The sequence below is a fragment of the Heterocephalus glaber genome, unplaced genomic scaffold (assembly GCF_053883595.1).
Source record: "Heterocephalus glaber isolate CG9 unplaced genomic scaffold, H.glaber_assembly_v1.0 deba00001428, whole genome shotgun sequence".
In the NCBI taxonomy this organism is placed as follows: Eukaryota; Metazoa; Chordata; class Mammalia; order Rodentia; family Bathyergidae; genus Heterocephalus; species Heterocephalus glaber.
In genome coordinates this window covers 8,895,450-8,921,144 of record NW_028258293.1, presented here as the reverse complement: position 1 = coordinate 8,921,144, position 25,695 = coordinate 8,895,450, and the positions used below count along the sequence as shown (strand labels likewise).

General features: G+C 42.8%; 1 protein-coding gene across 2 annotated transcripts in view; it reads left to right on the top strand.

Moving 5' to 3' along the window:
- Window positions 1-13,865: 13,865 nt before the first annotated feature.
- Window positions 13,866-25,695, top strand: part of Slc17a6 (solute carrier family 17 member 6) — a 41,860-nt gene continuing 30,030 nt past the window's right edge. Inside the window, exons 1-3 of one of the 2 annotated variants that reach the window (XM_004851564.4) lie at window positions 13,866-14,912; window positions 17,460-17,712; window positions 19,044-19,162. In XM_004851564.4, coding sequence (XP_004851621.2) covers window positions 14,827-14,912; window positions 17,460-17,712; window positions 19,044-19,162 — 458 coding nt within the window. In that variant the 5' untranslated portion in view covers window positions 13,866-14,826. Of the gene's footprint in view, window positions 14,913-16,817; window positions 16,903-17,459; window positions 17,713-19,043; window positions 19,163-25,695 lie in introns of those variants that run through there. The other variant, XM_021263930.2, reaches the window with a different exon arrangement.

Here is a 25,695-nt window from a genome sequence, read left to right as displayed (position 1 = left end):
ATTAGAGAAATACAAAGTCACACACTATTGAGTAAGAAATAAATGCAAGTTACAGAGCATGAGTCCATGTCAGTTAAGATAGATTCAAACCAGATCATTTTCAAAACCAGGAAGAATACATACAGCACACATTTATTACCTCAGGTACTAAAGATCTTACAGATAGCAGTTCTGGGACTTGTTCATTTTTTCAATTATGTCAGTAAGAACACAAGCTCATTTTTTATTTCCATTCTACCCTTCTTAATTGTAGATTTTTAGCCTCATTTTCATCATCTCATATTACAAGATGGTTACTGTAGCTTCAGGGTCACAGTGGTGTTTGAAGCAAAATGAAAGTGTGCTAGGGACCTCAGTTGAAATCAACAAACTCGGTCTTGCTACTCTAAGCTTCAAACATATTCATCAGCTCATGAAACTATTAGAATGGTAGGGAAAAAACACCCTGAGCTCAGGAGAGAGTTCCACAGAGAAAGTACCAAAATCTCACCACGGAATAGCAGCCACTGTTACTGCTTAGCACTAAATTCCAGGCATATGATTCCAATGTGCTGTGCTTTTAGTATGGTCTGCCCTTCTGAAACTCATGGTGACAATGAATCCTCACTGTGAGATGCTAAGAGGTGCAACTGGGACAGATCTAATGGGTTGTCTCAGGAAGGATCTGCTATAAAAGCCAGTTTGAGGAGGTCTCTCCTGTGCTACCTGTATGTTTCCACATAACATCGAGGGCCACTTGTAAAGTCTGTAAGAGGACAGCATCAAACGTGGCCACTCAGACTTAGACCTGAATCAGGAGGCAAAATAAACTTCTTTTCTTAAATATTGACCTCGTCTGGGATACTGTGTTGTTAGCAGTAGAAAAAGACACAGTAAAACTAATTTATTATCACATTTGTATTAGCAATATCTCATTAGTTATAAGATGAATAATTGTCTAGGTTTCCCTGGGACTAAGGAGATTCCTAAGGAAACGAGATGTTTAGGGTAACATTGAAAACACAGTAACATAAGATGGAGTCAGATACAGTATCTCATCACCACCACCAGGAAACTGCCACCACAGCCACCGATGACAGCCAAATGTAGATGCCTCAACTGTTATCCACAGTGGTGACACATGGGTGGTTCATACAGAAGCTGTTTCCTAACAGTGCTCACTGCCAGCACACTTGCACGGGAGTGCGCCTGAGAAATGGGCTTAGATCCTAATTCCAACGCCAAAGCAATCCAAAAGAAACCGAATACTCATGACTGTGACAGCCATCTGCTTCAAAGGGTGAGGGGTCAGTAGCAATCATGGCGCTCCTTGAACCTTTCTGTTCTATCAGGAAGCAGACTCCAATTCCCCAAAGCGCTTGTTGCCCAGGACTGGGTTCTGTGGCTAAGGGTAGCTGTGAGAGAGACTGTGAGGAGTCCTGGATCTCTGATGTCCACCAGGAAAGCCCAGAGGGGAAAAAGGAGCAGGGACTGACGACGCAGGAATCAAGCAAGGGGTGATGTCTAACACCAGGACACTCGTGCAGATTTGTCTTCCTTTGTTCTAAACAGCACAGGGTATTACCTGCAGCAGTAAAGTCTTTACTGTTTTGTCCTTCAAGACTTAGGATGCAGATCTTCAATATCAGAGTTGCTTCCAATTTTTAAACTTCCCATGATATTTTAAATTCAGAATCCTAAATGTACCCTGGATAAATTAAATCAAAAGACCTGAGGCTGAAGGGAATCTGCAGTCTTACAAAGCTTCCTAAGTAATTCTCACCCATTAGAGTCAGAAAGGAGCCATTTTGGAGAGAGATTTCCCAAAATGGAAACCAGAGTTATAGCTCGGTAGTAGAGATTTAGGTAAATTTGATATTCTTTGCTCTTATTTTACTGTTTGGAGTTTTGGACTAAATAAGAAGAATTTTGGAGGTCCTTTTACTTTTTAAAAGGAATGATGAAAACACTGATAACTATTTCAAAGTCAAATTAAAAGACATAATGGATGAATATACAGATGACACAAGGGAGCAGAAGAGAGAACCCGGAGAGATAAGGCCAAGCCCCCTGTGCTGGTGAAGTGCACAGGGCAGGGTGGTGCAGGGCCAGAGCCAAGCTCTGTGCAGACAGATTGTGAACTCGGAATGATTTTGTCCCGCCAAAGAGAAGACGAAAGAGCGAGGCAGCGATCTGATCACACTGATTAGTGTTAAGCATGCTGCTATTTTTTGCTCACTTCTTATACTATTTAGAGAGCACAACTCCATGTATGAATGGAGCAGGTATCCTGAACTCCAGGATGTACACCTAAAAGAAGAATTTCAGAAATGTCAGCTCTTTCTCACATTATGAGTTAAAAACAATTTTTACCTAGAACATTGGTGGTGCATTTTCATTCCCATTATGTTTCTTCCATTTTCATCACATAACTGACTTGGTTTTAATGCAACGGCACCCTGCAGTGAAAGGGAATTCAATATACTGCTGGATGCAGCTCAAGGGCCGTTTCTCTTGGCAATTTACATCATTATCTAGACAGAACAGCCCTCTCTCGCTTTCTCCTCCTGCTGCCCTTTGCTCAGTCCTCTGCCGTAGCTCCCTGAACACGTCATTGGAACAGTGCATTCGTTTGTCTGTATCCTGAACCAGCCAGATGTTTCTTGCTGGTAAACAGACTTTCGTATCATTCTATTCCTACAATGAGCATGGTACACAAGACAGTGTGATTGTTTAATAATATTGCTGAACAAAAGTATAAAAACACAAGTGCGAATGTTGTACTTTCATTCGGACCACTCTGAATTTAGGTTGGTATTGCTGAGGATCGAATGTGTCCTCAAAAGTTCCTATGTTAGAAATGTCATCTTGAGGGCAATGGCTTTAGGGGTGTGGGGCAATGAGACGTGACTGCCTGAGGAAGGCCCTGCCCTTGTGAAAGATCGATGCTGATATTTCTAGAGAGGCTATTGTGAGTTGGTTGTTATAAAATTAAACTCGTATTTGGCCTCCTCCTCCCCTTGAGTGCTCCCTTGCCCTTCTGCCTTCTCAGGAAGCTCCGAGGAAGTCTGCACCTGATGCACCCCCTTATTGTGGGCTGCCTGGCCTCCAACACTATGAGAAATAAATGTCTGTTCTTGTATATCACCCACTTTCCAGGATGTGGCTATAGGCACATAGAAAAAACCAAGACAATTAATTGTGTCATCTTACATTGCATTAGGTGATATAATTTTATATTTTATTGTACACCTACTTGATAGGGCTGTAATCAGAATGAAATGAGATATTTTTCTCTAAGCACTTCAAACAGCTCCTGGACTTTAATAAATACTCAGTGATATATGTTTTTAGAAACTGGGTTGACATTAATGTGTTTGCTTTTGTTTCTCCAACCAGCAAAAAAAAATCTCCCTGAGACAGAAGATTGTCTCTCTTGTTCACCTCTTTATCCTCACTCTTTGGAATAGAGCCTAGAGCATAGCAGATTCTCAAAGAATACTTTTGAGTAAATGAATGAATGGAATATTGATTTTAAAACACTGAGAAATCCCCAAATACCTACTTGGGTGCTTTATCAATCATGGATCCTGGTGAGATTTTTATAAGGATTTCCAATATGAACTGAAGAAATCCTTTACCTGGGGATCCAGTCACAAAGCTCTGAGGTGAGCTTGTGCTGCAGCGTCTGAGTGAAACTCAACACCTCCTCAGCCTAGTCCTTGGAAGTGAACCAAGCACTGTGCAATCACATGAAGGAAGAAAGGCAAAACAGAGGAAAAAAGAGGCTCCCATCAGAACAAGGGGTGCTGGGTGCTCTCAGCCATGATCTGGCTGGGCTGTACAGTCACCTGGATAATGCTTTATATTTCATCCGGGGATGACTTTGCTGCTAAGAGAAGTGATAAGCAAGATAGAGCAAAGGAAGCCAAGGGTCTTCTTCTAAATGTTGTAAATATACAATTTTTATTAAAAACTTCTTTTTATTTTTATCTACATATCCTTGCCAGTTATTAAATTCTGAGAGAGAGAGAGAGAGAGAGAGAAAAGAAGAAGAAGGAGGAGGAGGGTGGGAGGAGGAGGAGGAGGAGGAGAAGAAGAAGAGGAAGAAGAAGAGGAAGAGGAAGAAGAAGAAGAAGAAGAAGAAGAAGAAGAAGAAGAAGAAGAAGAAGAAGAAGAAGAAGAAGAAGAAGAAGAGGAGGAGGAGGAGGAAGAAGGAGGAGGAGGAGGGGAAGAAGAAGAAGAGAAGAAGAAGAAGAAGAAGAAGAAGAAGAAGAAGAAGAAGAAGAAGAAGAAGAAGAAGAAGAAGAGGAGGAGGAAGAAGGAGGAGGAGGAGGGGAAGAAGAAGAAGAAGAAGAAGAAGAAGAAGAAGAAGAAGAAGAAGAAGAAGAAGAAGAAGAAGAAGAAGAAGAAGAAGAAGAAGAAGGAGAAGGAGAAGAAGAAAAGGAAGAAGAGGAAGGAGAGGAAGGAGAGAGAAGAGGAGAGGACCTGGTGGGGTAGCACAATTGTAGCACATGAAATGAATCCTCCAAGCTCTCGTGGTCCAAGAGCATGATGTCATGCATGCTGTCACATCTTAAATTTAAAAAGAAGTTTCCCCTGGCAGGCGACTCCAGTGTGTGGTGACAGGCTCATGGACTCTGGTAAGGATGAAGTAGATCTTTTTTACAGTACTGAACCTCAGATATCTGTTCCCAGGGTAACCACTGGTGAATTAATGGCTTTAGACTAAATGATCTTTAAGTTCTAAAATTATATGCCTCACCAAAAGTTGTCATTGTTTCAGCTCCTTCTATTTAAGGAAATATAAATGACTTCAACCATCAAACTGTCATCTGGAAAAAAGTGGATTTAAAACCCACGTGAGTTATGATTCACTGTAAAAAAGAAAGCGACATTTCTACCAGTTTTAAACTGGGTCAGCCTGATGACAAAGCGGCACTAACTTGTCTGTACTGCAGTAAGTGCAGTGCGGAAATAAAAATGCTCTTCAGTGGGCTTGTGTATCCCAGAACAACAACCCATTCTGAGGATGGTAAACATTTTCCTTCAAATTTTAAGGCTGCCTTTTTGTGTTTATTCAACAGCAGGTTTTTTTCCTTACACTGTAGAGAAAAGCACGTGGAAAGTTGCAAAGTCCTGACTTGTTTCTATGTCTCCTCACATGCAAATACTGTGGCCCCAGTGACACTTCGCCTTCCAGGAGACCAGACTTGCCTTCTCCTGCTGCTTCTCACTTACCTCTCAGAAGTGCCTCCATGTCCAAAAGGCCACCTAGGGTTAGAAACACATTGGATTCCCTGGACCTTTTTAAAAAATTCTGTTTCTAAATGGGACTGTAAGGGCTGTAACAGTGAAACCTCTTTGGGACTGAGATGTTCTCCCCAGGGCTTTCTAGCTGCCTGGTCAGAGGATAATCTGTAATGAGGAACAAGGTCACTGGGACCTTAGATTTGCTACACTATTCTGTGTAGGAATTGTATTCCTAGACGGGCAAATAACTTGGCTCAATTAGTACTAATCCATTCACTTACCCAAATAGATACCAGGCACTAAAAATATTAATACTGATTAGTAATTTTAGGTTCTTCTGGTGTTCACTCTACAGTGAGTGATGCATTTTGTGTGCATGATTTAATTTTGTCCATACAAAAACTGGTTGAGGTCAGTAATGTTGTTATAACCATTTCTGAAGGGAAAAGTCAGACTTCAGTAGATTAAGAAATTCACCCAAGAAGGAAGAATACAGGAGCCAGAATTTAGCCCCTAAAAAGTAGATTTGAGTTCATACAAACTAATCATATCTCCTGTTCCGGCAGAATGAAAGGTGACCATTGGCGGCCAGCTATTAACTACCTAAATTTCTTGAATGACAATTCAATTATAATTATCAATCATTATGAAATTGTAATAAGGATGGGAAAGTGGACTGAGGGCTATTCAAGTTTACTTAGGCTGTCAGAGAAGCTTCTTTGAAGAAATAACACCTAACCCAAGACCCAAAAGTTTGGAATGAGTTAGTTGAAAAGTAAAGAGTTAGCGAGCTACAAAGGAAAAGGAACTTGCATTTATAAAGACAAAATAGAAGGACGTGGTCACCTGCCTCTATTCCCAGCAGTCCAGGGGCCAGAGGCAGGCGGATCACAAGTGGGAGACCAGGCTGGGCACCTTAGTGAGACTTGTCTCAAAATAAAAAGCAAATAAGGTCGGCCTGGAGTTCCAATGTTGAATAAACAAATAGCAAAGGAAATAATAACAATAAGAGACAGATTGCTTGAGCTGGAATTTTCAGAGAATTGTGTGACCTTGGAGAGTTTCTTAATATTTGTATTATATTTATTACATAAAAACAGAATTCTGCATTAAATAAAATGAGTGAACGAACAGCGATAGGAAATATATGTGTGTATGTTTTCATGTTTTTATCTTTTCTAAGTGAGAGAGAGTGAGAAAGAGAAAAAGAGAGTCAGAAACACACAGAATTAAAAGTAACTCTTCATAAGAAGATTACAGTAGATATATGGAAAGCTGAAAATCAACCAACAGCAGTATAGTGATTGTAATGCACTCAGTACTTATTCTGTGCCAACAAACACACACACACATGCACACACACGTATGTGCTCACACACACGCATTTTATCTTCTTCATTGAAGTGAGGCTTCCCAATAGCAAATATTGTCAGTAGATAGAATGAATCCAAAGATTGTTGCTCGAAAAATATGAAGATTTCTAAATCTAGGTACATTTATCACTTTGATAAAATGAAAGCTAAACTAAACAAAAAAGCTATGATAGAGACATTTATGTATGTTGTTATGACACCCAAATAGTGCTTTAATTTCCACCATTGCCAAAATTTTGCCTCTTTGGGAGAAATGAGCTAATTAAAATTCTTCTCACACTTTGCTCTAACCTTCTCACTCTAACCTCTCCTGATGTTGTCGCTTCTTAGGTAGGAAACACTTTAAGAGAGCTGAGCTCCTCTCCGTAGTGGAACTGCTATTGTGTACATTCTGCATGGTTTGATGTTGTTATGAAATGGACTTCAATCCAGAGGACTTTCCCAAGAAGAAAAAAGCTGCAGTGGCCAAAATCTGAGAGTCCATTGGCTTCCAAGTCAAGAGAAGTCAGTCCATCCAATCCACTGCCCACTGCTTCTGTCCTAAGGAGGGAAGTACTAGGTGGCCAGCCTGTCCCTGCCCGGGCCCAAGGGTAGAAACAGGAAGGGTAGTGGGTTGGTATTGTCTGCCAGTTGACCTCTTCCTCCTGCCCACTCACTTCCTTTGATCTCCAATGGCCGGTGTTAGATGATACAGTAATGACCTGGACTTACGTGCTGTGGACAAAGGAAATGTGCTCAGTATAAATCCAGTTAGCCCTCAGAAGCAATTTCCTCACATTACTTGAACTGATGTCTTTCAAGCTATTTACACAAAGGCTGGTGTCCTAATCCTGGCTGCTGTGCCTGTGTGTGTGCAGACAGTCTTCCCAGCCTTGGCTTTGAATGTGCCGGGAGCCTCCTTCTCACCACAGGGAGGAGGTGGTTCTGTCACTCTACCAGCTGGCGAGGACTCCTGCCGCAGTGCTTTCCAAGCTGGGACCCTGCATCCATGTCACATCCTGGGCTGGTTCTCCTCCAAGGATCCTTTCTTTACTCACAAATTTAAAAATTGCGATTATCGATTTCAAAAGGTTAACTTAAAATCTGAGTTATGTGGAAGCAAGATCTCTATGTTACCTGCTCCTCTGGTACTCAGAAAAAGAACTGACACACAGTCACAGCTCAAATAAGTTGAGTAAAAGTTGACTGATTAATCTTGCCATGTAAGAGTTTGCTTTGTTTGATGCTACTGTGTCTTTGATTTTCTTCGGCGACTGTTTTACATAACTCCCACGTTTTAAAATTTAGAGCTAAAGCCCGACTCTGCTTATCTATACTTTCTCCGTTTATCCAGTCCTCCATTCATAGAACACTTCAAGTTGATACATTATGATGTTCTCCGCTACTGACTCACATTGGTGGAAGTGTAATGAAAGGGTATTCGGTGGTTTAAAATGTGAAAAGTTAGCCAAGCTAGAGAACAGGTTTCAGTGCTGTTTTATCAGATCACTGACTGTTTCTTCCCGGTGAGCGATGGCTGTTGGTATCCAGAGTCTCGGGAATTACCAAGAACTCTGAATTTTATACAGAAGGAGGCTGCTTCATCCTAAACCAGGTGCACCAAAAACTGTATAAGTGGTAGATTACTTTCTCAACCATGATTCATTCATTGTCTTTTATTCTTTATACCAGGAGAAAAACTGATATATAATATTAATATCCTGGGAAACATCTTCACCCACCCACTCTCAAAAACCTTAATATTTTAGGTCGGTTCTTTTAACTCAAAGGAATCTTTTTCTTTTTTTACCACTAGAGGGCAGCAGCTAGAAAACAGCTTGAAACACCATCGTTTTCTGGTGGTGGTGTATTTACTTGTCCAAAAAACGTGACTACGGTATGCTTCTAGCGATGAGAACGTCTGATTCTAAATATATGTCCTCATATAAAATTATGCATTTATCTATTTGCTTTACAAAGAGTCATTCTGAGTAGTCTAGAGGTGCGAATGCCCCCACCCTCTGCCTCTGACATCTTCAGTAATTTAGAAATTGGTGCTAAGTTACATATGAAATCCCTAGCTGTGGACAGCCAAAGGGGGCTTTCAATAATGGTAGATGGCTTCTCACAGGAAGATAGTGTCCCGCAGTCTGCTGACAGACGTGTGGAGCTCACAGGAGAGATGGGGAATCCAGGGTGGTAAAGGCAAGACAGGGTCCTTACGGAACCCAGAGGGAAAGACACTGAACCTAGGTAAGATTTCTTCATATCCAGCAATGTAGTACTTGTTGTCATTCGATCTACTTATATCTAAAATATCACAAGCCACGATGTGTGTTTCTTTCATTTCCTTATAAGTTGCATCTTTTCTCTATTTTTTAATTTTTATTTTTTGTACTGGGGATCGAACTTGGGACCTTGTGCTCTTTTCTCTATTTTTAATTTTTCCCCAATATTCACTTTAACAACCATATATTTTACTTTTGGAAAAGTATTTTTGAGAGTTTACAGAGGCCAACTGTTTCAAAGTCCTTCTCTGATTTACCACATCATGTACAGAATGTGGAATTCAAAACTAGAAATTTGATCCTAGAGTTAGGAAAGATTGCTATAATTAGAATTTGTGGCACTGCTTTTTTGTTCTTTGTTGTTTTGGTACCGGGGATCAAACTCGGGTCCTTGCGCTTGTGAAGCAGGCGGGAGAACCACTGAGCTAAATCCCCAGCTGTGGCAGTGCTTTTAAATCACTTTAAAACTTGGATTTTTCCCAAGGCACAATGGCATAGAGTGTATAAAGATTTTTCTTCTCTTGAGTACAGAAAGAAAAGGTTGGAATAAAATGTAAGATTATTTCTAATACACACAAAAGGGTATATTTCATATAGGACTATATACATATATTTTAAGGTTAAAATACATATTTAAAGCCATGATTTATATTTATTTAAAACTCGCCACTTATAGTTTTTAACCAGATAAATGACAGATAAATGAAAACACATTTTATAGTAGGCCACTAAAGATAGCAGTGCAGAGTAATGAGTTATGTACACAGATGTGGCGGGATTTTTTTTTCTTGGTACCAGAGATCGAACTCAGGACTTTGTACTTGTGAGGCAGGTGCAGTACCACTGAGCTAAATCCCCAGTCCTTCAGATGTGGTTCTTAAAACAAACTGAATCATTCTGTTTCTCCTTCTCAAGAAACTGTACAATGGCAATTTCTTAGAAATGTCTCCAAGGATAATACTGCAAAGTATAATCAAATAAAGCTGAAGTAAAAACCGTCCACTTAAAAATCTTTGATAAGAGAAAAAGTCACAGATGAATCCTAGGGCTTATTTTGTAGCCTCAATTTAAAAGATGTGAGCAATTATTAGAATGAATGTTTACTTAGGGGTCTAAAGTCAAATATAGCATACTATAAAAAATAATCAATGGAAAGCAATTTTCTCCTTAGGAGTGTTCACTTTCTAAATTTAATACTGAGCTAATTCATTTGTACTCTAAAAAAGAAAAAAAGACCTGTCCCAAAGGAGGTGCATTTTTCTGCTGAGTATTTGTCAAAATATAAAGTACAATGTAGCGTTCAAGATAATTTCAGAATTTGTCACCTTAAGGTATTAGGTATTTTCATAATGAAATTTACCTTTCCTTATAGTATTAAAGTTTTTATTAACTGAGGGGTTTTTAGATAATCAGTGCATTCTTAAAAGACATTTTGTACCCTACTGGGAATTGTAAATGTGTTTCTCACCAAAAACACTTCAGATTTCCAGGTGAACATTTGAATTTAACAAGTAGTTAAAAAGAAAAGTAAAAATATAAAAATAAAAAAAGCAGTGGTTTAAATTATGTAATTGAGAACAATTTATTTCTAAAGTATTGACACGTGCTTCCACCAGAGGGCAATATTTGCAAGATGTTTAAATCTCCCCAAAGCGTTCCCTCACACAGGGACACAAACAAATGTAAACAAACCTATTGCATTGCTGTTGAGTAATATTGTATGCAGATATAAAAATAATCTATTCATACAATTATTTGGTCAATTTCTTATAAAACTTACTATCTCCTCATAGGAGTACGAAGAATAAGTTTAGACTTTTTAAAATATATAAGAAGATAGACCTTTCAAAATGCAACATGTCTTCATATTTTTGTTTTGTTTCTAATTTATGGTGAACTATCTGGCTTAAATATGATTGAAGAGCTCAGCAGGGGACAAAGCAAAAATAAAGATTTATAGTCATGAAAAATTTATTGACTTTTACAAATGGAACATAAGATAGTAATCAAGGCAAGCTTTCATTTGTGCCAATAAAGACATTGAAATAATTAATGCTAAGCAATAGTTTCAAAGTGTCAGTACTGATCATCCCAAGAATCTAGACTCAAGTCTGTCCTCTGATTTCATGTACCATCCTTTAAGTTACTTATATTCAAAGTACGCTTCAAGGGCATGCAGTCCTGGAAAATTTTTTAGAATTGCTGAATACCAGGCTCCACCCTGGGCTCATTTAATCAGAGCGTATTTTAACAAAACTTCAAATTCTAAGAAACTCTTCCAAACTGTACCACTTCTTTATCTTCATTGCTAGGTACACGTCTTCAGGCAAATCCTAAGTCTTCAATTTCTTCTTCCATAAAACAGATAGAAAAGCATTTTAGCTTTAAAAAATTATGAGGAATAAATGAGGTCATCATGTAAATGAAAACCATTCATAAATTGTAGTATGCTATGCATGTTTCTTATATTCAATGAAACCTTAATAGGAGGGGAGAGAATTCTCTCAGAGGAAGCATTGTCTAGATGGCATTTGAGGCATTGTTAAAATTGAATGTAAAATTGAATGTAAGAAGCTGAGCATGTCCATGCATGCCAGTAATCTCAGCTTCAGGAGGCTGAGAGCTTGAGTTGGAAACCAGCTTGGAAAAGTTAGTGAGATCTTGTCTCTAAATGAAATAAAAAGGGCTGGGGATGTAGCTCATAGGCAGAGCACTTACTGAGGATGCACAGGCTCTGAGTTTAATCCCCAGTACAAAAAATAGTAAGATTTTTAGGGTCAGGAAGAAAGGAAAGGAAATCATTTTTTACATACACCTAAATTTATGCCATGTGGATAATTATTAGCATTTCTCTAGCATTTCTTGGCCTATAAACAAATTTATCAGTATCACCAAAGTACATGTGTTCAGTGTTTAGAATCAGTGCCCACACATGAAGGAAATCTGTTAGGTCAGATAATGGAATCCGAATATATGTCTTTTATACTGAGAGCAGCTATACATTTAAGGACAGTCCAAATAGCTGTATTCAGTCTCAGGTGGCCCAGTAGCAAGTCCTGCAATTTCCCTCATACAACATTTTCCCTTTGTTTAGGAGTTCACCAGTGAATTCCCCACTAGCTAGGATCCTTTCCAAATGCTACCACCCTTCCACTGGACTGCCACCATCTTCGTTGATTTTCATTTCCTCTAAAGTATTTAGACAGCCAAGGAAAAATCGCCTAATGAGACTGGGTTATTTCATTTGTTTATTTTTACCAATAATTCTTTGTGGTCATATTTCTGTGTCTATTTCCTATGTAGCTCATGGAATCTTTTAGGAGGTTTTCCCAGACTGAGTGTAATTCTTGTCACTCACTGAACATTTTCAGAATGAGTAAGTCAATATTAGCACTTACTGTGATTCAGGCATTCAAACTGTTATCAAGAGGAGGGAGAAGAGAGCCAGATAGTATTAATTTCAACAAAGATGAAAGAATGTAATTATTTTACTCTAGAAACAATACTTTCCTACTGGATTTATATTGGTTGGTGTCCCTTCATAAATGTATAGTGAATTGTGATCATATTTTTTTCCTGGTGGGTTAGATATCTAGTCATTTAGGGAGAGCTCAAGCAGAATTGTTTTTCTATCAGCACTCCAACCTCAGAGATGTTTATTAAAGCTTTCATTTTTTGCATAAATTCCCAGAATACAAAATTATGCGTATTTCTGAGTGAATTAAATGTAATGAATTAATGAAGTCAAAAATTTGAAAAACACCCAGGTGAGTCAAGTTCTGAGTACCTTGAGTATTTTTGTTTTTTGCTTGTGAGGAGATTAATGAGATTTTTTTGTCTCTTCATAGTTGATTTGCTTTGGAAGTAGATAGTATTTTGATAGTACTTTGAAAAAGTCCAGACTTTTCAAAAAAATTGTATTTATTGTTATATTACAAACTTATATGTTATACGTATTTATAAAACTAAAACAAATATGCCTCCAGTATCTTTTGTTTGCTACAACTTATAGTGGAGTACAATTTGACAGTTATCATATTTATTAGCAGCAAATGGTTTTAGCTACTTGTGAATATTTTTTTCAGCTACCTGTTCAGTAAATAATATCCATTCTATCATTTGAAGTGTTCAGGGAATAGTCTTATATGATTCTGTATTTAGACCTGAGATTTCATCCTATGGTCTCTAAGTAAAATCTACTCCCCCTGTTGGCTTAAATAACAGCCAAGATTTTGACCTTGAGAATGTGGTTCAAGGCCAGTTTGCTTTATAACCGTTTGCTTGAATTGTATCTCAGAAGTTTATGATTCATGTGGAAAGCATGAATAATTCACATCAGTTTAGCACAGATTTCTTGCTTTGCTTAATTAAATAAATAATTGATCCTATATCTAAACATATAAAATAAAAAAATCTTACATGACTCTCTCAAAAATTCTGCCTTAGGAGAAAGCATTACAAAGGAAAAAATAAGATTTCAGTGGAAGACAAATATATTAAAATAAATCTTGAAGACATCACCAATTAATCATTTGCTGATAAGCACAAGCTATAGCTACAAATTTCATCAGTATATTAATATTTTGGAATAGCTGTAAGTTAATTAAGTAAAACAGCCTAAAATTCTAAAGAATTTACATTAAATTTTCTGTCTTGCCTTTAAGTAAGTGCTTGCTTGCTTTCTGTCCTCTCCCTCTCTTCCATCTTTCTTCCTTTCTCTTTCCAGCTACCTGCCTTCCTTCTTTCTCTTATCACGGGTTGAATTGAACAAATAAACTATATAATTGTGCATTTCGAGTACATATGTTTCATACTCTAGGGAGCCTGGAGTTCACGAATGCCACAGACACAAGTGGAACACGTTGGAACCTTCCTTCCCTGCAATACCATGTTCTAGGCACCAGGTAGCAAACTGGAAGTAACTTGTCAATTTTTAATAAAGTCCTCCTCCCCGGCAGGGCCCATTCTTCCAGCAAACTCCGGAGATGATGACATCGTTCTCCTTGGTTTCCACAGCATCCGTTCCTGTAGAGCCCCAGTGGTCCGCCCAGGGCGGTCCGCCCAGCTCGCTTAGGAAGCTGTGCCCTGGCTGGAGGGGAAGCCCCGGCGTCCAGGAGTGCGCTCTGTCCGTGGTGCTGAACTGCTCGGCCAGGGCTCTGTCTGTGGTGCTGAACCGGTCGTCCAGGGCGCTGTCCGTGGTACTGAACCTGTCCGCCCAGGCGGGCGCCGCCAGCCCTTCCGATCCATTCCTCCCTGATGCCTCCCGAGTCAGAAGTGTGTGTCTGTGATTTACTCAAGTCCTCAGAGGCCAGCCACGCGCCTCCGTCCCAGTTCTACTCCACCGCAGAGCAGAGTTGCGCCGGCGCGAGGCCAGGCGACCAGGAGGGGAGGGAAACGAACAGCGGCGTCTCCCACCTGAGACCTCAGATGCTCCCGTGAGTTTTGCAAGTGCTCCCAGCTCCCTGCGGCAAAGGCATCATTTTACAAAGTAGCATTCTTCTGATTCTGCCCTCGCGCAAGGGTGCTGTGGTCTCTCTGGCCCCTCCATTGGAAAGCCAGCAGATTTGATTGCAATGAGCCTGGGAATTCGAGAAGTAACATCTTTTTCGGGAAACTGACGAGCAAGACAAGGACGCACCCGCACCCGCCCAAATACCACGGCACTGCGTGCGCCCTTTGCCACCAGATCCTCCCCTTCCAATGAGACTTTCCGATTGTGTCTACCAACTCTCCTATTAGGAAACCCGTGGGTTGCGTGCAGCTATTCTGTTGTATTCTCCTTCTCGCGCTCCCGCCCCTCTCTCACCGGCACCCTTGCTGGAGGCATACCAATACCAGCCCGCTGAGGAGAAAGAACTACCACCACGGTTAGCTATTAGGAAAATATGCGAAGCCCTCGCCGTTCATAGCAATCACTACTTAACTCTGGCAAGACAAGACAGCAGTCTTCCGGAATGGAGTCCGTAAAACAAAGGATTTTGGCCCCAGGGAAAGAAGGGCTAAAGAATTTTGCTGGAAAATCCCTCGGCCAGATCTACAGGTAAGAGAAAGTAAGCCCTGTGTACCTGGGCTCGCCTTGAAAAGAATCTGCAGGAATATTTCACTAAACCTTGGTTTCTTAGAGAGACTGTAATATGATCGGAAAGTCGTTTTGCTGCCCATTGCAGAAGCCAGGCTGCTGGGGAAACCTGCTTATTAATGCAGGAATGTTGCACTAAATAAACCTGTCTGCTCTGTGTGTGTGTGTGTGTGTGTGTGTGTGTGTGTGTGTGTGCATGTGTGTGTGTGTTGTGTGTGTGTATTTTGATTTGGTACCTGCAAATTCTCATCCTGTCTTATGGAGGACTTATCCTTTCTGCAATTAAGAAATGACCAGTACCTGCTCAAAAAGCCTTTCTTTTGGTGCTTGGAATACCTCAAATTAAATTGTTTTGATGCAGAAGAATGAGTAACAAAATATAACTCTCTAAAAATTAACCAGGATAGTCTCTTAATGGCAGAAAGAAATTTGGATCTCAGCTTCAAAACCATAGTAGAGAATCCTTCAGGGAATCTCTTTCTGTACTGAATGAAAAGGAATCAAAATATATCAATAATTGATACCTGAAGTAGTTCCTTTCTCTGAACCTGAAGCAATGCATATGCATTTTCAATTACTAGCTTTCTTCTAGCAGTCTAGTTGTTGCATGTGAAATGTCAAGGTGCTTGTAGGAACAACCATAACAACAACGAGCAAAATGACTTTGAAAGTCCTACAAATGATTTAAAATTTTTTATCCCCCTTGTAGTCATTGCACTAATTATGCTATAAACTGAATCATGCCCAATCCTTCTAGGTGTGTGATATTTATGCAGTTTTTGTTAACAATGCCAGAAAAATCAACCAGAAAGGACAGATGATTCCATGAAAGCACTCATTTTCATATTTGGGAAATTGAAGCCTTGGTAAATCGTAAGCGATATAATGAAAGTCAGCAAGGTGTCTCCTCGCTTTTCCAGTCTCTTCTGCTCTGATGGGCTTCGTGTAGGCTCCCTTCCACGCCTATGCGGCAGTAGATACCGCAGGGGCCTTGCACTCCCTCAGCCTCCCTGGAAAGGGCTGCTCTTTCCCAGCCCAGCTGGACCAGGGGGAGACTTCAGGTGCAGAGTTCAACTTTGCATCCATAGGCATCCACAGCCCCTGTGAAAATACTAGCTTGGCTAATTGTTTTCTTCTAGAAAAAAATTACAGTGCTTCCTAACATTGGTATCAGACTTCAGGTGTAGCATTCACCTCTCCTCCAATACCTTTATGACCTGCTCTCCAGGTGATATTTTCTAGATTTTGGGAATGTGATGTTCTTTTTCTACTCGCCTACAATTTCTTGGCGGCAACATCCCAAACTACTGACCTGAAAATTTCCTTTATTTCACTGGTGTGTATGAGTGGAAAAAAAACACACGGAAAAATCCCTTGTTCGTGCAGATTTAAAAGGACACAGATTGAAAATAGTTACCTGGAGGATTTGGAAAATATTTGCAAATTGTAAGCGGAGACCTGCTTTGTTTAAATATCCAGAGTATCAATCTCAAGGGGCTACAGAGCTGTTGCCTTTCACGTTTCTCCTTTTTAAAAATAGAAATTTCACAGATAGGTTAGGCACTAGAACAATAACACCTTTTAATAAAACAATCCCACCTCTCCTTTGCGGTTCCCTTTTCCCCTTTCCCCCAAGGACGAAAGCCAGAAAGGAATTGACTCAGAAGGGTGAAATTTTATGCAGTACTCTTTCAAAAAATCATTTTTAAATGAGGTCTTCCTCCTTGGTGTGGAAATCTTAGAAAAGTAAGGGGAGTTAGAACTGGGAGTCACATTTTCCATCTGTGTAAAAGGGCCCAGTGATATTTTTCGGTGTTTGTAACCGAGAGAGTAATGACGCAAGATTGTGAATAATTAATTATTCATGTCCTAGCTGTAGGAAGCTTAGGTGTCGGCCACATGCTGCGGAGGCCTTTGTTTCCCACTCGAAGGAAAAGAAAAGGGAAAATGTGTAAGGGAGTGAGGAAGGAACGTGCGCCCTCGGCTACGGGGAAGGAGAGAGTGCTCGGCAGTCTCAGTTTTCTTGGTCTAGAAGAGGCCTCATCCCGGGGCTGGGCTGGGGCAGGGGCAGCTGAGCGAGGAGGGGTGGCTGCTGGCCTGGTCCTGGTCCGCCGGCCTGCTCCTGCGGGGATCGGAACCGCAGTGGCGGGAGGAGACCCGGGGGGCGGGGCGGGTGGGGCCCCTCTGCCCCTTCCCACCAGCTGCGACCGCCCCCCAGAGTCGGTCCGAGAGCTCCCTGCTGCCCAGTCCGGGCGCTGAGGGGTGGATCCTGGGCCATGGGGTGCGATGTCTTGGGCTGAAGGTATTAAGGTTGAAGCGTCCGTCCCTGCTGTGGGCATGGGGGGCTGCAGGAGGCTGAAAAGGACACAGAGGTTTTGAGGTTTGGGGTCGCCCCCGGGGGCGGGGGGGCGAGGTAGGGTCCCGCAGGCCAGCCCCGACGTGTCCGGAGACGGCCTGTGCCCCAGCGGCTAACCCGGGCGCCCGCGCCTTCCCCGCTCTGACGCGCAGGGTGCTGGAGAAGAAGCAGGAGGCCGGCGAGACCATCGAGCTGACCGAGGATGGGAAGCCCCTGGAGGTGCCCGAGAGGAAGGCGCCGCTGTGCGACTGCACGTGCTTCGGCCTGCCGCGCCGCTACATCATCGCCATCATGAGCGGCCTGGGCTTCTGCATCTCCTTCGGCATCCGCTGCAACCTGGGCGTGGCCATCGTGGACATGGTCAACAACAGCACCGTCCACCGCGCGGGCAAAGTCATCAAGGAGGTGGGCCCCTGCCAGCCCGACGGTTCCGGTCCGCAGAGCAAGGCCTGGAAGCTCGGATCCCCTTCCCCGGCCAGGGCAGCCCCCGCTCTGCCTCTGGGCCCTGTTCCCCTCGTGTAAAAGCGGAAGCCAGAATGCAGCTCGCTGGGCTCTGGTGAATCGAGACTCCACACAGGTGGAGGCCTGACAGAGTCCGCCCAAGTTAAACAAATGCTGTTTTCCTTTCACTCGGAGAAGTAGAACAGTAGAACAGGATATTCGTTACTAGCCCCTCATTGCCCCCAGATCCCAACCCAAACATTTTAAATAATCAAAATGAAACCAAACAGAAACCAGATCATCCAGCTGTGCGCGGAGAGAGGCCCTGGGGAGATTTATCTCCGGGGATGGGAGGGGAGCTGCAGCTCAGGAGAGAAAGGGGTTCGGGGCTTCTAGTTCCTCATCTTTACTGTGCGGATTGGCCCGGACCCCTAGAAAGGGGAGGTCACTCCAAGGACACAGAAATAAACTGTGGCTCCTTTTGTTCCGAGTCCTGAGTGGCCAGACTGTAAAGCAGGCTGAGGAGAAACTGGGGAGCCCTCTGGGTAGGCGGAGCTGAGCATCATCACTGGGCTCCGGGCCACCAAGTAGAGCCTGCAAATTGCCTTTGGTTTCCACATTTTATTCTCAGGGAGGAAGAGGTGACTCAGTTCCCTGGAGGAGAAATCTCTTACACTTCCGGTGCAGACACCGGGCCACTTCCTTTCCTTCTGGTCTCACCTTGTGGGGCCTTCGCCCAGGCCTAGCTAAGCCTTCACCTCCACCCACCCCTGCAATGCTGCAGTCTCCACCGACTGCCCCCACTTCACCGGGCCGGGGACTGACACCAAAAGTTTCCAGGCCCATCCCAAATTGGGCAAGATGCCCTTTGTCCCAGGCAGCCCAAGCTCTGGGTCCTCCTTCGGCCTTTTCCCTGCGTGGGTCGGGAGGGGTGCGGTGCACTGTGCGCTCCGCGTGGCCCCTGGGCCGGGTTCGCTGGCTGAGCGCCCCTCTCCGAGCAGGGCCTGGGAGGTCTGCCCGGGCAGGCACATTTGCAAGGCTGGGGTCCCACAGCTTTTTCTTTCGTGGCGATCCGATCTTCCAGTGAGCAGTTGGCCGCAGAACCTGGGCGTTCAGCCCTCTGTAAATCACTTACCCGGCGCCCTTCGTTGCACTTACGAGAGGCGAGTTCGTTAGGACAGGCAAAGCCCAAGCCCAGCAGGCAGGACGCGCCCGGGCTGGGCAGGGGTCTCCGGCGGAGGCGCCGGCAGCGATTCCGTTCCTCAACACGGTCTCCTCCCTCCCTCTCCCCGTAGAAAGCCAAGTTCAACTGGGACCCGGAGACCGTGGGGATGATCCACGGCTCGTTCTTCTGGGGTTACATCATCACCCAGATTCCGGGCGGATACATCGCGTCGCGCCTGGCGGCCAACAGGTACAGGAGGCCGGGCGGTGCACGGCAGCCCCAAGGGTGGGGACCCCGGCCGGGACCCCGAGGGCCGGAGCGGCTGCTTCTCCTCGGGGCGGGAGCACTCCGGGCCAGGTCTTCCGACGGGGCAGGAGTTGGGGCCCCGCGGCACCGGGGTGCGGGGCGCCCCAGAGGGAGGGACCCGGCGGAGGGTTCGCTCTGCCGAGACGCGGGCTGTCCCGCGCCCGGGGTGGGGAGAGGAGTCCCCGGCTGCGCCCGGAGTCCGGGCCTGGCCAGGCGGGAGGCGGAGCAGGTGCGAGGGGCGCCCGGGCTCCCGGAGTCGCCCCGCGGATTCGCTAGGAACCGGGCCCCGCCCGGCCTGCAGGCCTGGTCGCTTACAGACCCCAGGTAGAGGCCCTGTCTGTCGGCTCAGACGCCCACCTGCCTCGCCGCCCAGCCAAGGTCACCTCCTCCAGGCCAGACCGGGACGGCGCCGCCCGCCTCGGGCCCGCCCCTCCCACCGCCCGGTTCTCCCCGCCGGCGCCGGCCCGCTCGGGCTCCTGCGGCCGGCCGCGGTCCTCCCTCCCGGGGCTCCTCAGGGTCTCCAAGCCCTGGGCAAGAGCTCTGGGAAGTGAATGTTAGGCCTGATGCGTCTGCAGCGAGGCTTTTTGGACAGGCCGCAAGGTGTGGAGAGGAGACTCCAGGAGTCCGGCATCCTGCCTTTTGAGTCCCTGCTGCCGGACAGGGGACGGGGCGATTCACATTCACACCAAGCAGGAGACAAGGGTTCTCTTTCACATGAGTCAATTTTAGATGACAATGATTAGCTACGAAGATCCCAATTGTGTGGATGTCACAAATTAAAGAAAAATTTATGTTAGGCAGGATTAGTTAAAGACAATCCTTACTCCACTTAATCTTACTGACAGAACACCTTACGTTTTGGGTTCTCAAATCTCTAATGTATCATGTCTTCAATCTTCCTTAAAATTATTATTTTTTGCTTAAATTCTTTTATTGGTACATTTTAGGTATATGATATGTTTACATTTCTCATTGGGATCTTGTACCTGTACACGATGTATCTTGGTTCTTATTTTTTCCCCATTCCCTGTGCACCCTTCACCCCCTCCACCCTTCCCTAGTTGCAAAGACTTTGTTTCCATTTTTTCCTTTTCTCATAACTTTTCCTTTCCCTTCTTTCCTTTCCCCTTCCCCTCCCACTTCCCCTCCCCTTTTGGACCTTCTCTTCCTATTTCAAATTATCAATTATTCATTTTAATCCTTATTTACACTTTCAGTTTCTCACACCAGAGAAACTATTTGGTGTTTACATGTGTGTCCTATTTGTTTCACTTAAGAGTATGGCCTCTATGTGCATCCATTTAGCTATAACTTAAAATTATTTTCTAAAACAAAACAGATTCCTGAAATTTTATATGTACACATGTTTGTGTGCATGTGCATGTGTGTGAAGTATTTTTAATTCAGGAGGAACAGTCCAACAAACAGTTTAGCAGAAAACAATGATACAAGAAACTCAATGTGATGTCAAGTGAAAACATAATGGCGGTGCCTTTATGAGTTGTTTCACAGTCAGACTATTCAGCTTGCCAAATGCTAAAATGCTAAAATGCTAAAATTGCCCTGCTTGGAAACAGTGACAGGGTTGCTGCAGGTTTCCCTCTTGGGAACCCTAGGAGGTCAGTAAACAGATTTTCCCGATTTAAAAAAAAATGCAAGCTCATTGTTATCATTTGTTTCTTGTGTAGCGATGAACAGGTTAATGCTGACTCAAGTTCAATTTGTTTGGTTTCATATCTTCAAAGGAAAAATTCCTGAATGTTGCCATTGTTATAGGATCCAAATTTATCTTAATTTTAAGTGTATATTCAAGGGAGAGAAACTTAATATTTTTATACAACATATATTGTGTTCTGAAACACTGAGAAAATTAAAATTTGTTGTAAAATATCATAGAAATATAGGATATTAGCCACATATACATGTGACAGTTTGTAAGTATATTTCATTTAAAAAATAAAACACTGCAAATACAGTTAATAGGTTCTGAGTATATATAACATTTTCTTCTCTAATGTAAAAGTCTTATGAAATGAAAAATTATATCAAGAAAGGATAATAAAAATCATAAGTAATTTAATAATGCAGATACATGTACTATGAAATATATTGGTTGATGACCACCTAATCCTGCAAATACCACGTAGAATTTTATTTTTAGGTTTTTCATAAATAAAAACATGACAGATTTGTCGAAGTGGCTTGAAAATACATATTTCTTGTTATGATTTTTTTGCAAAATGCTAGAAACAGCACAGCAAGGCCAGTCTCCTACCTACAAGCCCTGCTTGCTCATTTGTGTAAGCCCCACCATGTAGGTCACTGGACAGGAGGAGGAGATTTCCCCTGGGTAGAAGGCTGGGGACAGATTATTTTCCCTCCAGGTGTAAAATAAGCTCACTCTGGAAAGAGTTTGCTGTCACAGCTCAGGGCAGGGCTGGAGTAGAGGAAGGAGGACTAAGGGAGCCAGATCCCCCGGGAACAGGCACCTGGTTACATCTGCTGGCCAATTCTCAATGAAAACTAAGCACAATGATTTGGCTTCTCCATTTTATTGATCAAGAAAAGGCAGACACCTTCCTGGCCAGAATACAGCCCCATGGTCTTTTATTGATCACAGTCTAAGGTTTTTGGCTTTGGGCTCATTGAGGGGCAGAGCTGAGGTCAGGAGGGAAAGACAGTCTCGGAGGAGGGCTCTTACATCACTCTTTCCACTGTCTTCTTAAAGAACCACTGCACATGAGGAGGAGAACAGTTTCACCTCATGGAGGCCTGCTGTGAAGTCAGAGGAAGATTCTCTTAAAAACTGTAAAGTTTGAAGCTGAGAACATAATATCATGGTAAAAACATGTTAGGGCACAGACATGTTTTTCTTTAAATAATACAGAAAATGGGGTTAGTAGTGATTCAGACAGTGACAAACATAAAACTGCTAAGGACTCTTTTTACCCTGCGTTGCTCCAAGGAATGTGGGCAAGTGTTTAACTGGACAAATCAAATAAAATATAAAACAAAAATTGTTTTCGCAAGGGGCATAAACAGACAGCCAGTTACACCAAAAGTAGTTTTGCCAACATTATCTATTTAATGTGTAACACTGTGTCTACAGAGATTATTCTTGCCTTTACCTAGGTAATAATGTTATTTAAACCCTATGTTTAAGTTTTCCCACCTGCTCCTGTCCTCCTGATTTCTCCATGCTGCTTTAATTTGTTTACACCATATTCACTGTCACCTGTCCTACCAGTAGTGTATGTATTTATCTCCTTGTCTAGTGTGTGTCTTGCTTCAGTAAATGTAGGCTGCATGAGAACAGGAAGTTTCTCCATATTTTCCGTTGCTATACTGATAACACCTTGAATGAAGATGGCTTGATCCAGCATAGATAATTATTGAATAAATAAAATGAATATCATATCAAGGTATTTTGGGTCAAAGAAATAAAGCAGTAAGGTTTAGACTCTTGCAAAAACCTTTATGTGTTGGGACACCTGAATGTGTTGTTTAGTTGCTAGTGTTGAACCTCTTGAGCCTCAGTTTGTATTTCTGTAAAAGGAGACTACACAAAGTATCTACCTCACAGCCATCATGATGGCTAAGTCAGGGAGTACTGCATGTGTGAAGTTTTTGAGGTGCTTGAAACTAGGCAATTGTTGGATGCTATCATTTATTACTGACACAACCTAAATTTAAGAAAAGAATTAGAAGCTTTGTGACTTATTTATGTTTGTATTTGCTTTAAGTATTATAATACAAGTGGATTGTTTCTATTGTGACAAAAATGCCTGTGGTTATAGTATCATGTTTTTGCTTATAAAAATTATTCCCCGTTATGTATTATTTAGAATTGGAATTATTGCCCACTGAAAATTCCAAGAAGCTTATTTCATAGCTTTTAAGAGCTATGTGAAACATAGCTTCAATCAAGAATTGAGAGAATGCTAGCAATTTAGTGAACACAATCTTGCCAGGCATACATATGCTTATAGAAATCCTTTTAAGCTTGAATTTAGACTTCTCTGTTGAAAGCTACAGTTTAATCTCCCTGACTCCTACATTTTATATAAGAGGGTTTAATTTATACCAGATATTTTGCCTTTTGGGGGTGTTTCTTACATTTGTAAACAAATTTTGCTAAGGAAAGAACAGTTCATTATTTGAATAAGAAACAGAGGGTGACACATTAGCTGTAGCATGCAGAGACCTGCTGTGTCAGGAACCAGTGTAAAGCTGGGCAGGGACCACCTAATCCAGCCCTCCAAGGTCACAGACTAGGATGGAGCAGGCCTGGCATCAGGAGGTGGTGACTGGCCTCAGCTCACGCGGATTCCCTGATTAGAACTCAGGTGTCTTGTACTGCATGACTGTAAGCTACTTCTCAGCTGACATTTACCCTCTCTGCCTCATCCTGTGTGCTTCATTGAAAAATTCAGTCTCAGCTCCAGACTGAGCCATCTGCTCTCTGAATGAGAAGCCACAATCTATCATGCCCCAAATCCAAGGGAGGAAACAGGAATTAGAGCCAGAAGCCTTCACAAACCCAAGGGATCTTCAGTTTTTTTCTTTTTTCCCCCTTTTGTTCAGGAGAAACATTCTCTCTCTCTCTAGCTCACTCTCTCTCTCTCTCTCCCCCACCCCCGTGTGTGTGTGTGTGTTTGTGTGTGTGTTTGTGTGTGTGTACACACACCCATGCATGTGTGTACTGGCTCCTAAAGTATTTGGTGACAACACTGGTGTTTCTGTTCCTTTCTATGCAAAGGACAAACTGAACTTTATAATGGCTTAGACAAATAGTGTGATATTCTGCAGGAGAAAATAGGATTTATAACTTTTTGTCCCCCATCAGTTTTTTGCTAGTTTGAGCTCTTAGTTTCTAGCTCAGAAACTTAAGTATGACTGAGGGTATTTTGGACCTTTGTCTGTAAGAGAAGGGATTCTTCCTTGGCATTTTGACTAATAAAACATAATTTTTATCCCCAATATAAGAGATTAGTGTATGTTTAAAAATGAATAAATAAAAAGGCATGATTTTAAAGCTCTTTACTAATGTAGATTTCATTTCTAAAAATGAGCTTGTATATAATTTAAATATTCTGGTTTCCCAGATAATGAAAAAAGCTCTTCTGAGGGAGGAAGAATGACATGTTAAACATAGCATCTTCACATTTTAACCCTCTGATGGAGAGTTTTTATTGGCGCTGTCCTTTTTTCCTTTTCAGAAATCAAACAATAAAGATGCGCTTGAATTATTTTTCACCATTAGAATTGTTAGTGAGTGCATAAGCCCCGTTACCAAACACAATATCTGCCTGTCTGTCTGTCTAGCATGTATCTTCTGTCATCTACCATTTTTCCTTTCTCTACTTACCCATCCGTTGCAACATCTATTTCAAGGAGAGATTTCTCAACATTTTCAGTCAGAAATGTTTGCAAATTCTTTTTGTTTAAGAAAATAATCCAGACTCTGAGCATAACATCTGCTGCTGCAAGAGACCCGCTACCCTCTGTGGTGGACATGGTTTATAGGCACCAAGACTTCGTTCGAGGCTCAGCAGTCACCCTGTCTCGCTCACCTAGCTGTCTATCAAACATGTAGGTTCGGTATCCAGGTTAATGTAGCTTTCTCTCTTCGGTTTTCTTTTTCCTGACAAAAGAAAATAACCTTTACTACAAGATGGAAAGGGGGATCCCGGGGTAGGGACTCCAAGGGCTCAGGCAGGCTTTGCTGACGTGGGCAGGCCCCTCTGGTCCCCAGGCCCTTCTCCCCTTTGGCTTGCGCTGTTGCCACTTTGCACTGACGCAGTGCAGAGGCAGCTTTGAGGGGAGGGACGTGATTTAGCAGGAGAGAATCAGGTGGGCAGCTGGTGGAGCTTTTTTCCCATTGCCGTCTGCCACCACTGGGGCTGGCTGTCTAATTTCTCTGTCGTGAGTGATGAAGTCATTTTTACCACTTAATGATGTACCAAGGGACCTGGAGGGCTGGCTTGTGCCTGTGTACTCCTTTTTTAATATGGGGATGGGGGCATCAGATGTGACAAAGGGAGGCACCCTGGCCCTGATTTGATTAGATTAAATGAATTAAACAGACGGAATCAGTCTACTCTGCAGACCCTCCAGGAGAGGATTTGTCCCATACCTGGGGAGAGGAACACTCATGCCTTGTTAAGTGACAAGCCATCACCCAAAGGGAAATCAAATTGACTGACTTGGGGAAAATGGGTATCATCTGTGGAAGTGCCAAGTCCCCAGTATTTCTGGCTCCTCTCCTTTTTTCGGGTGGGAATGGTCCTCCAAGCTGTTTGTGGCTGTGTCATAGAAATGAATATAACTGGGGCTTCACAGCTAACTCCTGATGGCCCCGTTGGATATTAATCAGCTGGCAGCATGTGCTGCAGGTCATCAGCAATTTCCTGCGCTTTTCTGAACGTTTTTGTCCTCCTTGGTATTACAGAGCCTTCTAACACACGTACCAGTTC